The sequence below is a fragment of the Seriola dumerili genome, unplaced genomic scaffold, assembly GCF_002260705.1.
Source record: "Seriola dumerili isolate Sdu_G_001 unplaced genomic scaffold, Sdu_1.0 BDQW01001168.1, whole genome shotgun sequence".
NCBI lineage: Eukaryota > Metazoa > Chordata > Actinopteri > Carangiformes > Carangidae > Seriola > Seriola dumerili.
In genome coordinates, this window is record NW_019175423.1 from 537,952 (window position 1) to 557,890 (window position 19,939).

Consider the following 19,939-nt stretch of genomic DNA (forward strand, 5'->3'; position numbering starts at 1 on the left):
CCTTCACATAATGTCCAACCAAAGTCACAGGCCTTACTGTGGACACCAAGGACAGCTGAGGCCTCCAGTCACAGATAGTTTATCAGAGGCTGTGAGTGGTCACAAAGCCGGTTTCAGAAAGACAGACTTTGACTGTATCTTCAATAGAACAAATAATTAGACTTCAGATAGACTGAGTCTGAATTCATCTGTTTCACAAGGCAATTTATTTCTTAGTTCTTAAGCTGGACTGGGGTACAATGAAAATGAACAGAAAAATGTTTGTCTAGTGGAAGAATTCAACAGTTACAAGTATGTTTTACTTTGGAAATTCAGTGAAGAGTGAAACAATAAAATTAAAAATCTGATTTAGAAAAAAATGGCTGTGGTCTTTCAGCCTCTCGCCTATTTTTCACAAGTGACTCGCGTATGTCCCAGCAAAAATAGACACCTGACAGAGACCTGTAGTGAAATCATACCAACGACATTACATAAAACTGACTCCTTCCACTATAGCTGTCAATGTCTCGACTGAATCTGAATATGATACAGACATGAAAAAATATAAATGTACTGTATATTTCAACCATTTCAGCAGCTGCATGTGGAGACAGTGACATTTTGGTGAAGTTTTTCTGTCAAAAATAAATCAGAAATAAATTTTTAATAGAGAGAAATTTATTCCAGTAACTTGAGATGAAGCTGGTGTGAACACACACATGAAGAGCTTAACACAAATAATGAAACTCTTTAGACCCTTTTCCTCTGGTCAAAAAACCCACTAAGACCCACTTACATCAGGTTTCTGTTGGCAATGGAAAAGGGCACAATCTGTATTCACACCCGGGTCAAATGACCCTGCAGTAGAGACGGTTATTTATTGGCATTGATGTAAACACACCTGTCACCTGTCCAGCACAGTGCTATTACACCAGAAACACCGTGGCTACACTTTGCTCGGGCCGGCAACAGTTAGCTGCAGCCCTGAAATAAGTTTTAAAAAAACACACAATCACCAATCGAAGCATCTCACACAGAGGCTCAGTTTGATGTAGGAATCTAGGAAATTATCAGGAGATGTAATGTAAAGTGGTTTCGTATCATTGTCAAACATGAAGGTCTACATGCTGTTTCAAAGCTCGTAAAGATCTAAGGGAGAAACTGAATCCTTGTTAAAAATACTGCATCTAAAAATTGTGGGATCGACCAAAAGAAAATGTTAGTTGTCAAATGATTGAAAATTTTCAAAATCTCAAACAGAGCACTGAAGACATGACGTCCTGCAGCAGATCAGTGGTTCTGGGTCTTACCTCCACGATGTTCTTGAGATCTCTGACATAGGCTTGTTCAGTCTCTACGATCTCCATCACCACTCTCTCCAGCCGTGAAAGCTGCCTGGGCCTAGCCACCGTCGCCACAGCCATCGCATTGGCTACATGTCCATCAGCAGGGTGTCCTCCTCCTGTCACCCTGGCAACACAAACACCACCTCCTCCTCCCAGAGGAACCCCTCCTCCTCCATGTGGTGTGACGAGGGGAGTGAGGTCAAGGCTGATGTCTGAGCCATTCCTCTTTGGCGTGGAGGACGATGAGGATGACGAGGAGGCATTGTAGGTCGGCACTGCGCCATACGGCAGAGAAGAAGAGGAGGAGGAGGAAGAAGAGGAGTGGGAGGCGTCCTGCAGGGAGACTGAGGAGGCAGAGGAGGAGAGAGAGAGGGAGGTGGGGCGTTCGCCATCTGAGCATACGGTGTTGACAGAGGTGCAGGAGGAGGACGAGGCTCCTCGTTCACCAGATGACATCATCCTACTCACAATCCCACTCAGAGACGAGACTGAGGAGGGACGCTTGGCGGCTGGAGAGAGACAGACACAAAGACAATTTAGTCCATCAGCTGATTTTATCCAGTGAAAACCTCAAGAATGGACCAGTTAAGGTTGTTAAACTAATGAATCAGACAACATCAGCGCCATGGTCCAGTCTAATCTACTCAAACAGTGTGATCAGTACATATAGAGTTATCTGTTAAAAAAGATCAAACCATTGTCCCAGTAAAGAAAAGAAACATCAAACTAGACAAACAATCCAGACAAAATGTGCATCATCACTTCAGCTATTTAGACCATTGACGAGGCAGAGGTGGACGACACCTACAGTAACTGTTACAGGTTTTTGTTTGTATCCATGTGGCAATGTTCATGTTCATGAAGTACATTCCTGCTAATGTTGTGCTCATAGACTGTAAATAAAGATGGACGTAGCCTCTGTGACATCACCCACAGGTTTCTGAAGAGTGGTTTTGAATCTCTGAGTGAGCTGTTCCACCAATGACATCTTGGCAGTGTCTGACTAATCCAAAAATGGTCAAAGAGGCGGGGCGTGTGTGGAGTTGAGAATTCTGTGCATGGGGTTTTGTGGCAAGCATGCACTCACCCTACTGTCACTCAAAGAGGCCACGCCCTCAATTATACATAATTTTAAGTCTTAATAAAATGTAAACAGGTGAGTTTTATGAACAGTTGTCATGAAGGAAGAAATTAACTTTAGAGACCTAAACTGTTTTTGTACCAGGCTGTAAATGTGATGTGATGTTCATCTCTGCTGTAAAGTTGGACATTTTAACATGGGAGTCTATGGGGATTGACTCACTGTTGGAGCCAGATTCTAGTGGTCATTAGAGGAACTGCAGGTTTTAGCTCTTCTATGTTGGCTTAATTTTTGCCGCTTGGTTTTGTTCCACCCGAAATTAAGTCTTGTTCATTTGTGTGGAAATGTTTTGGGGTGCAAAGACGGTGATCACACAGAAGTGTGCAAGAAGAGTTCTGCAAGATTAATTGCAACAAACCATCTGAAATGTCAAAATAAAAATGAAGAAGTAACTAAGGGCCAGAAGCCATCCACAAACACACAAACGTCTGTCTGTTACCTCCATGAAAATTATGCTAATTTAGACACTGCACATCATACAGATACAGCACATGTTCACTAATGTACATTCACCCATCTCTCCTCTTTCATTAAAACATTTTTACACATCTGATGATTTTCTTAACACCAAGAATATTCTTGTTTTGGTCACACACACATTGGCACACATTTGCTTTGGTATGAATCATCATATTAGACTAAACAGTTTATAATGTTTAGTTAAGATTCTGAAAAGTCTATCAACATGTGTGTGGTATGGATCACAAACACACACACACACACACACACACACACACACACACACACACACACAGAAAAACATTTGTTTTAAGGTAAAACAGACAACAGACTCAGCCATATCCTTTTTTTCTCGCGCAAAACTGACGTGAGTCACATTGTACGATGATGTGGAAACAACATGGAGCTTGTTAAACAGAGAGCTGTGAAACAAACTATGACAGGAAACTGTGAGTCTTTTCATCCAGGACCATGAAGCCCTCGCGTCAATGCAGAAACATAAACTGTACATGAGAACAAAAAAAACAACAACTAATCATCCGCTTTTATCTTGGCTTACATGCTAACCGAGAGAGGAATAAATCAACTGATTGATAAATCAGTCCTAATCCAGCAGATTTTCCCTCTGAGCATCTGATACAGTCTGATAGTCGTGTCTCAAACTTTATGTGCAAATATTTACAGATTAAAATGCAGCGTGTTTTTTGACTTACACAGCTGGCTGTTATACACACACATACACACACGCACGCCCGCACGCATACAGACACATGCATGCACACGCACGCACGCACGCACGCGTTTCTCCAAATGGAAGTAAACCATCCAGGCACCCGCACTGTTAAACTGCTTCCCAAAACCTGCTGGTTGACAATACAAATTCTCTCTCTCTCTGTGTCAGTCTGTGCGTGTGTGTGTTTGTCCTGCCTCATATTGCAGACATTCCACTCTCCTAATGCAGCTGCCTACCTGCCAATCACACTGTCTCCCAGGTAACCCTGCTTAGCGGTCAGAAAGAAATCAATCATTTTGTGAACATTAAATGAAGAAAGTACAAAACTGGAGTGTAAAGTTGTCATCTGTCAGAGTAAACAGGAAGTGTGTCTGCTGCAGAGCAGAGCATCACATCACCACTGACTGACACAATGTTGATTCTTCCCTTTTTCTTCTTCTGTTTTTGTGCAAATGATATGTAAAATGAAGAGAGTACATTGTGAAAGACAATAATAGGATTGTAAATCATCAATCAAGGTATTTTTCATTTTCCACATGAGCTCTGATGAATTTCACTTGTTATGTTTTGTCTTTAAAACTCTGAAACACAACAGGCCAACAAGTTAAATCATCAATCATCACTTTGCTTTCTCTTCAGTGAGTTTTAGACAAAGCTGTATAGCAGCTCTCCCTCCTAAAGTTATAGTTCACCATTTACCCTGATTTTCTTTCTCTCGGCGAGTGAGGTGAGAAGATCAAAATCAATCTCCTGTGTGTGTTTTCAGTACACAGCTGGAGTTAGAATGTGGCTAGCCTAGCTTAGCATAAAGACTGGAAGCAGGGGGAAACAGCTAGCCTGGTTCTGTCCATAGACCTACCAACACCTGTAAGAGCCCAAACATATACTCATATACGTTACTTAAGATTTCCTCCAGATGTTGAAAACATATAATTACATTGAGTTGAAGATTAACTGAGATCCAGTTTCTATCTACATTACATCTACACATGAAAAGATTTAAAAGCTTTTTCTCAGATGCAGACATGATCTTTACTCCTCCCAACTGTAACAGCATCTGAACTGACTTCTACAGGGTTACTCCAGATGTGATATGAACAGCTGCACTGACACTGACTTTAAAGTGACAGAGCAAAAGCAACAAACAATAACACAGACTACAATTACCTCCTCGTGGTTGTCTGCCTCCTCCACTCAGACTAGTTTCATGGTACATCCCTGTTTATCCACTCATAGAATATGAACCATTTGTGTGAAATTCTGTAATAAATGCTGTGTGAAATCACTGACCTTGACCATTGACATTTGACCACCAAAATTTAATCAGTTCTTCCTTGAGTCAAAGTGAACTTTTTACCAAATTTGAAGACATTCCCTCAAGGCTTTACTGAGATATTGTGTTCACAAGGCCAAAACTGTGTTTTGTGAGGTCACCGTGATATTGACTTTTGACTACCAAAATCTAATCTGTTCATCTTTGAATCCTAGTGAATGTTTGTGCCAAATATGAAGAAGTTCCATCATGGCGTTACTGAGCTGTCTTGTCCACGAGAATGGGAGGGACAGACGTGAGGGGCTGGCACTATATCTTGACAAATAACACCCGATCCATTTGTGTGGTAACTTTGGGTTGTGGACTCTGGACTAGAGGGATGGTACCAGACCGATCCACCTCACTGACTGCACTCAGGTCTTTAAAGACCACAAGGACAGTTTCAGTTCTCTCATTGTTCTCTAATAAAACACCTTGACACATATTTAACAATTTATCTTTTGCTTTCGTCATCACTTCATGAGAGCCTGTAATCATTTCCAGTTTCCACCCAGACAACAACACACCTCTCCTTCTCCTGAGATGGAGAAGTATTTAAAGTTTAGTGTTTGAATTCCAGACGTCCTGGCAGGAGGAATTTCCTACATACACCTATAAGACCCTCCATCTTTTCCATTTAAGTGACTTTTTAGTACTTGGACAGCTTTATAACAGAACTGCAGGTTCTTACAGGAACAGCTGGAACAGCTGCCAACAGTATTGTAAAGTAGTTAACCTCCTCATACATGTGGTATGTCCACATTGTGAACGCAGTGTGGACGTGTGGTTTCAAAAGTTTTTGTACTGAAGAGGTGATGTTTCATTTGGAAAACAACCAACATATTTTCTGAGAAGGTTTTTGGCTCTTTGTAAACTTCACTGAAAGATTAAACCCAACAACCCTCAACTGTTGAAACCTGTCGTCACATGTTCACATAAACATAAGTCATGATGCTCCATTCATCTATCAGCTGAAACAGGAGCCGGCTCAAATTAAGTTAGCATATCTAAAGAACACCTTGAAGAAACTTCTTCAAATTTGGCACAAACACTCACTTGCATCTCAAGGATGATTTGATTAGATTTTGGTGGTCAAAGGTCAAAGGTCAACCTAGGTCAACCTGACCTAACAACATGATTTTGGCCTTTTGAACGCAATATCTCAAGAACTCCTCAAGGGAATCCCTTCAGATTTGGCACAAATGTTAACTTGGAGTCAAGGACAAAGTGATTCGATTTTTGTGGTCAAAGGTCAAGGTCATGGTGACCTCACAAAACACAGTTTTGGCCTTGGGAATGCTATATCTCCATAACACCTTGAAGGAATTTCTTTAAATTAAACATTCACTGGGACTCAAGGATGAACTGATTAGATTTTGGTGGTCAAAGGTTAAAGGTCAATATCACAGTGACTTCACAAAACACTTTTTAGCCAGTACTCAAGACTTCACAGCAATTAAGACAGAATTTCACAAAAATGGTTTATATTTTATATGACTCTGGATGAACAGGGATGTAACCTGAAACTACTGAGTGGTGGAGTTGGACAACCACCAGGAGGTGATTTTAGTTTTATCAATTAGGAGACTTTCATTCTTTTTTTGAATAAAACTCACAGATGAAACTTGACTGCAAATATGAAAGCATCCAAAAACAGGAAACATTTGACTTAATAACAATATAGCATACATATTGGACAAATTATTGTACATTACTGTTTATTTATTATTAACTGTTTTATTATTATTATTATTATTATTATTATTATTATTATTAACAATGAGCTAATGGACACATGAATTTCCCCTAGGGGATAAATAAAGTATCCAACTATCTGTCTATCTATATCAAGATATTAGTAACATCAGATGTACAGAACCAGGAATTTTAACTCCAGCATAATGTCAACACATCAATTACTGCTATCACAGCAGAGTTTTACAACACTGTTAACTCTATTTACCAAACTTACATTGTCAACTTTTGATGTAAATTTACAGTGAAATCTGAATTGTATTCTTCTGTATTAATGTAATACAGTGCCATAAAGTAAACTACCATACTGTAAACTGAGATGCAAAAAAATATGATTACAGCACTTTCAGAGAATGCCATTATCGACAGGAATTTGCAGTAAACTTGACTGTAAACAACTCAGCATCCTGGGAAAGTGAAAGAAAAGTGTGGGATCTAAGATTTAAAAACTAACCGACATAACAACATCTTGCTAAAGGGTTAGGGCTGTTTTTGCAGTTTGCATTTAATTTATGTTGATTTTGACTTTGCAGCACATTTTCCAACCAACAAGTCAACATCTTTATTCTGCCTCAAAGTGTCAAAATGTTAGCAAATGTCAAGGAAGTAAAAAATCATTTTGAGACTTTTTCCAGTTCCATTTTCCTGACGTTTAAAACAGTGTTATAACAAAGTCGTGGGAACGCTTAATGAATGCAGTTTTTTTTAGCTAGCTAAAATGACAGTATCATGTCTCAGTTTACATTAACTTTAAAACAATGCTGTTGCTTTTGCTGAAAGATAATTTAACTACACTAATTTAGTGAGGTAGAATGTCTAATCTTACTTCAAATGTCCATATAGAATTTACAGTACAACCAAACTGTAAAGTTTTTATTTGTTTCAACGGCTCAAGTGATGCATAACACACACACACACACACACACACACACACACACACACACTGAGCAGCAGCAGTTACAACCTTATTTAGCCATGGCATTCACACATGCTTCAGTTCTGAGTCGACATTATTGCAAAAGGGTGAGCGAGTCAGGGTGTGTGTGAGTGAGTGTGTGTGTGGTGTGTGTGTGTGTGTGTGCGTGCGTGTGTGTATGTGTGTGTGTATGTGTGTGTGTGTGTGTGTGTGTATGTGTGTGCCTGGTTTCATTCATACTTCCTGTCTCTTTCTCTACAATGCACGACGCAGAAACACTGAACCTGAATCAGATGAAACGACTGTATCAGTAATGTATGTGGTTGTGGACATTTTGAAAGTAAAATATCAGTCACTTCCTCTAATGCTCCTGCACCTGTGACACTGTGGATACTTGGAAAGTGATCAAATCCTGATCAGTCATGATCAAAACAGAACAAAAGAGCATTTAACTGTGTTTAACACTGTGTTTCTGTAGTCCACACATAAATCTCAAATCATGAAATAACAGACTGACTTCATAACGAGGTGCCTGTATGAAAGGGGCTCCACAGTTTCCTTATCCCTGCTGAGATCACTGCAATTTTCTCTTTCTTATATACACACACCTCCCACCCCCTTGCTCCATCTCTTTTCAGGTCTGGCTCTGATCCAAGACAAAATCCACCATGACTCAGTGTGTTATAAACAGCTCTGACATGGGTGAGTGCCGACTTCATCACATCATCATCATATCAGCTAAGAGAGAAATGGTGTGCTCACAACCGAGAGAGAGAGAGAGAGAGAGAGAGAGGAAAACACGTAAAGAGGCAAAGAAAATCAGAGAAGAAAGTGAGAAATAAACTCTAAAGATTAATCAGTCAGATCAGAATCAGATAGATCAAATATTAATGTGAGTATCATGTACTCAGAAGGAAAAATGAGCCTAATGCTAGTTAAAAAAGACAGAAAGAGCAAGCAACAACAAAGTTTGAAGATTTGTCCAAATACCACAGTTTTGTGTTAAAATCCATGACCTGAATTAATGCCACAGTCTGTATTGTACTGTTCACATCACTACTATGCAAAAAACACAAACACACACATGCTTCTGCACCGATGTTTGTTCCCATGAATCTGCTGCAAAATGTTTCAAAAGAATTTAATCTGAATTGACTGACTGACTGACTAACTGACTGACTGACTGACTGACTGACTGACTGACTGCTGATCACAGGAAGAGAAACCTTTTTGGCTCCGTAACCACTTAAAATGAATCAATTGTTTCATGTGAGAATTTCTAGAGTCAACAGATTAAATCCAAAACTGAGTCACTAATAAGCTTGTATGAGGAAGATTTCTGTTTTGACCATGGCAACAAATGAATTCTACATATTCATTGTAAAAATACATAATCAACAGATCAAATCAACACGTCCTGCAACACACCGACCAACCAGACAATCTGAACCCAAACCAGCAGATCATAGAGCATAAACATATACACACATCAGAAATCTGAGAGTAGAGTTACTTACAGTTTGTTGGGTTTCTGTGAGAGTGTGTTTGTTGGTGTGTCTGTGTCAGTCAGTCCACATGTCTGTCTGTCTGTCTAAACCAGTGATTATAACGACAACACTTCACTGTTAGACACTGACTGAAGTCTGTCAGCTACAGTCAGTCTGTAAACACTGTTTCTCTACTCGTTGGATTTCCTGTTATTGACTGTGTGTGTGTGTGTGTGTGTGTGTGTGTGTGTGTGTGTGTGTGTGTGTGTGTCCCCAGCAAAGGTGAAACCTGTGTACTTGACTTGAAATACAGGATGTGGTTTGCTGAACATGTGTCTCTGTCTTTATTGTATACTCACTCACTCACTCACTCACTCACTCACACACACACACACACACACACACACACACACACACACACACACACACAGAGTGAATGGATCGTTCACAGATGTCTTCAGTCCAGACTCAGATGTCTCATGTCCTCAAGTAAATGGATTTATTGTTTCTGTGGGAGGTGGGATGATTTTAATATCACCTTCAGTGGTCAGTGGTGGCTGTGGTCATCTGGAGCTGTTTCCAATGTCCAATTTTTCACATCCACCACAGTAAGTTCATCAGATCTGCTCTAGTAATGACATATAGGTTGATACTCCTATTATCTTTGCCCCATGTTTGTAACCTGTATGTGTTTACATTTTGTCCCCATTGAAAGCATGCTGAATTTCCTATTATCAGCTACTGTTTGCAGTGTACCCATGGATGTACAGACACTGTCACTGGACTGAATGAAACACCCTTTCTCTGTCTAATTCCTAAGTGGATTTCTGGAGGTGTATTCTGGAAGAATGATCAGAGATATTGATATGACATCAGTATGTGTTTCATGTCTTTCTGTTCACATTTGACTGAGTTGTGACTTTGACAAGGAGAACAGCACACAGTTTCTTTGCCTCCCCCTCAACTCTGCAGTGGCCCCCTGAGGAGGATTCAAGTGCTTCAGTGAATATGTAATGTCCCACCTGCCCCTGTAATTTAAATCCCATCCAAATGAAGGTAGATTTAGATTCCTACTAAGTTTATCTGACCTGGTTACTTTGGTGACTTATCAGTGTTCACGCCTTTCATCACAAATAATGTGTCTCTTTCACTGACTGATACACTAAACTAAATGACGTGTTTTGTCTGTCTGTCCGCTCTTAAATCAAAGTCCAGCAACGCTTGATTACAGCTAGTCGGAGCTTGTGTGTGAATGTGCGTTGCAAGCAGTGGTTATATGCAGTTATATACGTGAAACTGTGGCAGGGCAAATTACATTCAATATTAATTTAATACTAAAAATAAAAAGTTACTACATTAATGGGAAAACAAGTCAAATATTATCTTGACATTTGCAGAGGCACAAGCTATTGCCGATCGTTCTGATGATTGTCGATCACCAATATAGTCCATCTGCACAACCCTATGCTATACCTGGTTAGTCTCAACAAATATCCCGTTCATTTTTCAGTAACCATGACTACATGATTATAATTTATTAATATCTAGCAGCATCATAAACCAGTCAAACCAGCGAGGCTGTGGTGACTCTTTACCTATGAGGAGGTCTAGAAGTCCGTCTGTCCATTCCTTCATTATTTATATTCCTTCAAAATCAAAAGTTTTTTTTCATAAAAGTATTCTGAGTTATGAATATCATCATTGTCCGGCTGCCTGTCAGCTGTTTGTTTTTTTTGCTCACTGACTACAAAATGGAGGTCTCCCTGCAAAGATGTGTTCACTCCAGGAGGCCTGGGTGAAGACAGCGAATTGATTCTTTGGTTTCTTTATTGGTTCCTGCCTTTGTCAATCATTCTAGCTTGAAGACAGGCGTCTCCCCTGTCCAATGAGAACAGACAAGGGGGGTTGGGCACTTCTGAGCCGATGCTGATTGGCTGTGAGAGATGTGAAATGTCCCACCTCACAGCTGAGAGGATGTAGGAGGAAATGTATGAGAAAAACAAGGAGCAGCTCTGTTTTGAATGAAGGTTTTTTAGGCATTTTAACGCTTCAGGGTGTTTTCTTCTGTCTTCTGAGTTAAAGCACATATCAACACAGTTTTCCTTTTAGAGAGGTTTATGGGCGCCAGTGAAAAAACTAACTAAAAAGTCCAAAGAGATATTAGGCCCAGAGGCCTGAAACTTCACAGGTATTTTTGACAAGATGTAGAAGGGATATGATGATGTTCATATAGTAATTCTTGTTTGACGTATATCCTAGTGGTAGTTATGACAAATATGACTTTTTTAAGAGGAGGACAAAGAAATACAAAAAAGTACCATGTATGAGCTGATGTAGTTTAGGTTGGGGTTTAGTCTCATGCTAAACAAGAACATTAGCAGAAACTAGAAAATGTTATTTTTCAAATAATGTCTCACAAATGCATTTTAGCCTCACAGTTCTTCGGTTATAAGCTTTTTTATTTGAATATGTAGATGTATGCAATTTACATTAGATGGATGTTAAGAGTCAGACCATCAGTTTCATCAGTTTCATCCTCACAACATTAAAGAACCACGGAGCGCTCCATGAGGAGCTCCTTCATCTTTTCTTTGGTCTGTAAGCCTGGTTTTACCTCCACTATCCTTGAACACGTGGGGAATCTTCAAACACGACACCACCCGCTCATTTTCATGTTTGAGTGTTGTAAAATCTGACAGGAACATGAACCTTTAAAGCGGAAATGAAACATGCATGTTTTTTGCACTGGTAGTGAGGAAATCTATTAGAAAAACCACCTCGCCTAAAATCTGATATTAAAAATTGTGAAAACCACAAATATGACTAATTTATTTTCGTAATTTCTAATTGCTAGCTAACTAGCGAGCGGCCATTTTGGTGTGACGTCATTGCCTACGTTACGGGGTTGGTTGGGTGCGTTGGCCAGTGAAGACAGTGAAGCATTTCTGAACCGAGTTAAACTGGAAATGGAGGACGACGAAGTTGAAAGGACTGTTGAGGCCGTGATTAGTCCGATTGCGTATGCGTTCGAGCCCATATGACGGGGGAACCGAGCAGTGATAGCGTTGCCGGTGGAAGAAGTCGTGGAGCCGGTCGTTTGGGGTGAAGAGCGGGTCGGCAACACTACCTGGTGTCGGTGTGGCGGTTGTCCGCCGATGCCCACCGTGTCAGAGTCCATCTGCTGTCAGGAGGCTGGTCTGGAGCACGTTTTGCGTGGTCATTCCTGCATCACCGTGGAGTGTACATTCAGCATACTATGCCGGGAGGTGGACGTGTTGGAGGTGGCAATGCTGTCACTGAAAGATGTCCGAGCTGAATCACTGGAGCGCCCTGTCAATAGCAGGTAAGTCGAGCTAGCTGTAACCGCCGGTGAATATGCAGTAAAGTTAAATAAAACAAATACACGCTACATGGTGCGAACAATTTTTTCCATGTGCAGTTTGTTTACATAGTTGTTTTCTGACCGACAAGTTTTTTGTTTCATGTGTCTCCCCCAGTACTAATTACTAGCTAAACCCTTTTTAGCTAGTTACTCTGAGCCACAGAAGTTTAATAATATCGAACAGACATTTTATATACAAACATATCAGATTTGTCATTCCATATATCAGAATATATTGAAAGCTAACTAATACATTTCTTTTTCATCAGTCTCTTTAGGTTGACTGCATACAGGCAGTTTACCCTTTGGGCCAGGGGCCATTTGGGGAAGAAGAACCGGATCCCGATTCCAGCCTGTGTCGTCAGCGCCATTAGGGCTGTTTTCCCCTCCCCGGAATATCGTGGCTTTGAGTACGCCTACATTTATGATGATTTTTAAGTGTTAGATATGATTTACTTTAATATTTTATGAATTGTTTTTATTTTGTTGTTTTGTTGTTCTAATAAATATTTGAAGGTTTACTATCATTTTAAATAATTATAATTATTATAGTGCTTTAATGACAAGAGCTTCTCTGACACTGAACTGAGCTCAGACTTGTGCTAATATTATTATTGTGGGAATTTCACACTCATCAATGCTGCCTCCAAAGAAAGACTTATTCCAGGTGGGATAGAGAGACTGAACTATATAATATAATATATAATATACATAGGTGATTTGAACAGTAAACAGATATTGGAGACTGGATTAGAATTTCAAAAAAAGAATCTAAAAATACAAATGTAATACAACAACAATAATAATGCTTGTTAAATCAAAAGAACATTCTACAGGGTTCCTACAGCAATGGAAATCCATAGAACTCTGAATTTGAACATTTTTCAAAACGTAGAGGGACCCTGTGTGAGTGATTTCATCAGTCACTTTAACTGGTTAACTAATTATTTAGTGTTTTTTTTAGTGTTTTTCTTTCTGCTCTTCCTAAGTGAGCTGTGAGGATGCAAATCTGCTCAGATGTTTGGCAACAGACAGAGCTTTGTCTGGTTTTTCCACACCTTTGTGCTGGGCCAGGGTGATAAGAGTCTCAGTTTTCAGCTCCTGCAATGCTGCCCGGATGGATGTTGAGTTGCACCTTTTGATGACTCCTGCCACAATGTTCTTCCTGAAGGTATAATCCTTGTCCACCTTCAGTGGGGTCACCACATACTGTTGAGCAGCCTTGGAGTACTGGTGTTTATGTTGCGCCTCACCTTCCTTTGTTGTAGCACTATCCCTGTTCACGTTATTATTGTGATCCAGTGCAGCAACACGCAGACGTGCCTCCAAACTCTCCCTCAGAAACTTTTTCCTTTTTGTGGCGTACTTTGTGTACAGGGAGTGGAGACTTTCCAGCTGTCCCGTGTGAATGCCCAGTGTAGTCTTTTCCAGTTTCTTCAGGAGCTGTTTGTCAAGCACTATCTTCTGCAGGTGCTGAAAGGCAGCAGAGCTAGGGAGGACTCTGTTCTTCAGGAGTGTAGGCAGGGTGCTCACACTTGGTCATTGTCTCACCAGACACCCAGTGGTGCACATTTGTAATGTGATGCAGGATTGAGATCCACTTCTCTTTTAACTTTGTCACACTTCCCTCACATGTTGTGGCACAAAACCAGAGGTGATTTGTGATCATTCTGATCCACTCAAACAAGTCCTCGTTGTGGCACTGCAGCAGTCGTTTTTTGACGGACTTCACGATGTGCCAGAGGTCATACTCATGCTGTATGCTTTTATGTTCCAGACGCATGACTTTCTGCACAGATGGGTGGCAGTCGGTTGCCAGAACAGATATGGTAATATCATACTCTCCCAACTTGGAAAGGCACCTCTCCAGACCATCCACCTCAAGCCAATAGCTGTTCTTCACCTCTGTGACTTTTACAGTTTCCTGTGCCACCACCAACTTTGACTTGATGTCGATGAGCGAGTAGGTTCCATATGAAGCATTGTGACCCGGGCTATCATATCTGGAGTCTCCTGACACGATTAGCGGCTCATCGCATAAGACACTCAGTACAGCCTCATTGTGTACTGTCCAGGCACTGCTGACCTCTGGGATGACATAGGCCTTCTGTATGTTGAACCACTGTCTTTTTGAGATGGTTTCCAGACCAATGGTGTCACACACCTCCATGAATGGACTGCACTCGTTTCCAGTGACAAATACAGCAGCAGGGACAAAAACATTGCATTCCATTATTCCTCTAACTAAAGGCTGGGAATGCCACATATAATCATGGCCATCAATGCATTCTGTCTTAATCCTAAACCCAAATCCACTTTTGATCACTGTTGGTGGCCTCACTAAACATTTGCCACAACCTTCCTGATGGCACACACGAAAGAGCTTCAACAATTCTCTTGTCGACACAATACTTTTTCGCTCTTGTGAAACATTCAGTTCCTCATCCTCAACATCACTGACACTTTGAGCCTCATCATTGATGCTTCCCTCACTACTTAACTCAAACTCATCATCACTGGCATTATCTTGACCCTCTTCCATTAAGCTTTCTTCCTCAGACTCTTCACATCCCTCACTGCTAAGGTCGAGATCTTGCTGAGATGATGGTGCCCTAGCTGGGGACAGGCCTTCCACAGATCTACTGTATGAATGGTCATTGTTTGGTAAGTATGTCATCTGTCAAAGTGCCTGCGCAAATGTATTGTTTATTGCCTCCATCAGTCTGGGTGCTGACACTGACTGTCAGGGTGCGGACTCTGCCTGTCTCCTGCTCTATCTCCTCACTGATGTCAGCCTCTGGGAGTTTACTGCTGGCCACTAGTTGCATGCATGTCTGCCTAACCTGTAAACACAAATTTGTTTTTAGGTACACAATGATGTTGACAGCATGAAAGACTTTGTACTTACATCCTGACTACTGAATTAAAGTATCATATACCTAAACACTTTTTGTTGTGTTATTCTTACAATAACCATGCATAGAAAACTACCCAATGTTTCCTGTATTTTGTTGCAGTGGTGGTTGGGGGTAATAGTTTTTGGTTCATTATGGTTATATCTAGTAGTGATTTATGTCAAGTGGCTGCTTTTAATTTTTAATTTCCACTCGGGATTAATAACGTTATCTATCTCTCTGTCTAACCTTAACCCATCCATAGGAACATAGTTACTAGAACTAGTTTTTATAGTCATCTGTCATGAAGTGGCGTTATTGCAGTCCAGGACCAAAAGAGGGCTCCAGTACAATTTGCATAGTATCTAAAATAAGTAAATTTCAGTAAAAGGCGAAACATTTCCTTATGCATAAATATATTATTCTGCCTACTGTCGCTACTATTGGTTCATATTGCTGATTTATTATTGTTATGGTTGGTCATGAATAAAACCAGTGCAATAGCGAGCAGGCAGAGCGGACATCGGTCAATCAAAAATGCTTATTTTGTTGTGATCCAATTCCGGTGTGGTTAAAAAAAAAAAAAAACAAGTCAGGTTTCCAGCGGTTTCCTGGGTAGACGGTCAGACACTTTAGGTTGAAAAAAGTAAGAATTGCTCCAAAAGTTAATTATTGTGCGTTTACGTGGTGGGTACGATATTTTTTTTAATTTGCCACTACACATGTGTGACGGCTTTCTGGCAGTCGGACTATTGTGAAGGAAAAGCAAGCAAAAAAACTTTATTGCACGCATTGCAAGAAGAAACAAGATAATGGTGAGGAAGATAACGGAACTTTGGATAACGTCTGTGGATTATAACGTTTGGAGTATAATGTCTGGAGTGTCTGAAGTTACCGACTATTGGAAACGGAGTTACGGTAAGAAATATTTCTTAGGAAGTTTGTATCAGCTGTGACCTCTTGCTGAGGGATGTACCATGTATGGTGTGGAATGACGTGAGTTTTAGGTGAATACTTTCAGGCCCGAGTATTTTTAATGGTTGTGGTTTTAATTTCTGACAGTCATTTGGGCTGCTATATTGTACAGCCCAACTCTCATCAGTTGATGCTGCAGAGATGCTATGGAAATCTTTAGGCTAGGTGACGTGCGTCGGACTGTGTGTCAGGGTGAGGGGACATCAGGTGTTCATGAGTGCTGCTGTTTGGAGTGAAAGAAGTGTTCAGTGAGAGCTAGAGAGACTCTCACAGAGACTTTGTGGAACTTTATTGCAGTCAATGATGATGTTCATCTCAAACAGATACCAGTACCTGCCGACTTATGTGGGTTGCTAAATTCCCTACCTGTCTCTTCCCTGCCTGGCTAGCGCGGTTTAGCGCCCTTTCCCTACGGCGGACTGATGCCTCTGCACCGCTGTTGCCAGAGTATGTAGGCCGGTCAGTAGAGTACATGTTATAGGCGGTGAAATTGAAAACAGACGGAGCAACTTCAGGCTTTAGTCTGTTGGTCCGGCGAACAACTAGTTTGCCCGACTCAAAGATCTTGTCCTCTAGGTAATCTTCATCCAAAAAATGTTCACTGCAAACACTGAAGTCAGTGCCCATCGGTGGGCTCTCTCTCTTCAGTGCCGCCAACCAGCGCAGCAGGACTGCTCTTCGTTTCAGCGGCAGTTTATGGAAATGGACAGTTTTGTCCTTGGCTTTAACTCTATAAAACTAATTTTTACATCCAGGAGCGATACAATAGTGGCCTCCCTTTTGTCTTCTCCTGTCCTGTGGCTCCTCAGTCTCCATCTTCCACTGTCTCCGTCCTCCGCTATCTCCGTCCTCCGCTATCTCCGTCTTTCACTATCTATCTTACGCTATATCTATCTTTCACTCTCTATCTTTCACTATCTTCAACTATTCACTATACTTCACTGTCTGAACCGCCAAGCCAACCAACCCCGTGACGTCACAGGTTATAGTACTGCAAGATGGCGCCACTCTTTCTACGAAAGATGTAACGGATCTTATATTTTCTCTTAAATGTTTACATTTGTCATATTTGTTATATAATTGTTGATTAGAGTGGAAATCCATTTATTAAATCACATTAACTTGATTGACTGCTTCATTTCCACTTTAACTCCACATCAGGGGGAAACATATGTCTCTGTCTCTGAGTTATGTAACAGTCAGTGGGTCTGTAACTCTGAGGTTGACACCCATCTTAAAACATGATTCACACAGAGAGATGGACCTGACGGAGCTGAGGTCACATAGTGATCACTGCTGCAAAATTAAATTAAAACCATTTTATACGGAGGATGCCTTTTATTTCATCTGATAATATCCAAGAAAAATGTTTTATTCTTTGAAAAAGACACAAAGCATTGAAGTCATTGTAAAGAGTCTATGCCTCTGATGACTTATTCTGATTATTTACTCAAGGTGAGAAGTGGAAAGATTAATTTATATACTAACAATGTCATTATATAATAATGCTGCTAAAGTTTTTTTTTTTTTGGTCTGTTTGTTCCTTAAACTAAGTTTCTACAACTGTATTTCATTATTTGATCTTTGTCAATTACCATTTTGTTCTATAAAGCCCCTACACTTAAACAGCCATTGTATAATATCAATTATAAAAAAGTAGGAGGTTTAAATAGGTTTATGAATTAAGTTTAACTGATTAAACTAAAAATGCTGTTATTTTCTGATCATGGACTAATCAGTCAATTGATGAGTCATTTAGGCACCATTAAAGTCATTAAATGAAAGACTGAATTCTCATTTCAGAATATCAAACCTATGTGAAACCATACATCTTTTTGCCAGAAGTCAGGGAGCTATGGATGTCATTTTAAGGTGGAATTCCCCTTTAAATACATGCTGTGAAACTATAAGGTGGAGTAGATTCCAGTGTGTGTGTAATTACAGTAATAAGAGAGCAGCTCCTCGCTGTCATTATGTGTTCGCCTGTGATGTAACATGTTTCTTAGAAAAGAACAAATCACAGCTGGTTTGAGATGGACCACTGAAAATACTTCACTAACTTTTAACTCAAATTTTTTTTTTTTTTTTTACAAATTAAACTTTGTGGTCTATTAAACAAGGTGTGATTGTGTGAAGCATTATCACATAATTGATCATGTTTTTATATTATATTATTATATTATATTTCCTGACATTTCATTTCTCATCCTAAAGGCATCTTCATGTTCTAACTGACTGGTACAGATTTCAAGGCAATAATATCTGGAAATAGATTCACCACTATTTTAGGAAACAGTGCACTCCATATTTTTATAACATGAATTATGATGTAGAGCGTTTTTTCTTCATCCACAAAAAGGGTGAAAAAGTACAGAAACCGGCTTGCAGGCAGTTTATAAACCAGAACACAACCAAGAGTTACCTAGAATTAGTACAGCCCACGTGGACCCACCATCCAACCTTGAATGTGATGGTGGTGTTTAGCTCCACAGCCACAGCATTTCAGTTGTTTGGCTCATTTCAGCGCTCACTGACCATCAGCATTATGGGTGAATTTTAGCAAGACAGGCTCAGAGTCTTTCTTCTGATTGGCTGACTGACCTGTTGTTACTAGAGCTCCCGAGAGAAGCCTGAGAGAGGAGATGTAAAACTACATTGAGATGGTTTTTGATTCTTAAAACCACAAATATATCTTCTTATGGATCAATATTTCAAATAAAATGCAGGAGAAGAGGAAAATATGGAGCTTTACCCTTTGTTTGGAGAAAGTGCTACCTGACAGGCTCAGGGCAAAACCATTTAGCCTCCTATAGCCTTCCTAAGTCATGCATATTTACCTTCCAAAATGAAACCACTTAACCTTTGGGAAATATTTTCACTTTTCCAATAAATAATTACATATTCAGATTATTAGTCAATTATTTAAACCATCAGTAAACATTCAACCTATACAAGACTCCTCATTAGACGTCATGTTGTTGTTGGCCAGGCGTTACTGAACACTGGCTGCATCAGCCCAGCTCCTGTTTTAGAGAGATAATCATAAAATATGTTTAGGAGCAACATACTATTGTATCCTGAACATGCCCCTTTCACATGTTCACAAAACCAGATCCTTCTAAAGATGAAGAAGAGGAGAGTGACGAAGAAAAAGGGAGATGAGGGCTGATGAGATCCTGCACTACATGTTTAAACAGGAGGGACGTAACTTTAAACCAGATGTTTAAATAGTGGGAATGTAACTTTAGGCTCAAAGTCAACATTATAGCTCGACCCCCTGTGGGAGAAACTAAAAAACCCACAAACTGTGTTTAAAAGATGAGACAGTTTTAAGTATGAAACCTGTGAGCAGTGAAACTTCAGACTACCTTATGTAAGTGTTACCCTCAGCCTGCTAATGCTCTATATTAAACTTATGAACAATACATACTAAAACAGATTCTCTCAGGTTTTTATCCACTATATTATCATTGTGTTATTATCCATCTATTGTCTGGTTTATGATCGATTTACTACCTACTTGATTATCATTTACTAATCTATTATCTAATCTATTAATG

General features: G+C 40.1%; 1 protein-coding gene across 1 annotated transcript in view; it reads right to left on the minus strand.

Annotated features, from left to right (window-relative positions):
• plekhg2 (pleckstrin homology and RhoGEF domain containing G2) overlaps window positions 1-19,939 on the minus strand; it is a 105,178-nt gene that overhangs the window by 77,552 nt on the left and 7,687 nt on the right. The window contains exon 2 of the mRNA XM_022767371.1: window positions 1,290-1,834. Within this exon, the coding sequence (XP_022623092.1) occupies window positions 1,290-1,784 (495 nt within the window). The 5' untranslated portion in view covers window positions 1,785-1,834. The remainder of the gene's footprint in view (window positions 1-1,289; window positions 1,835-19,939) is intronic.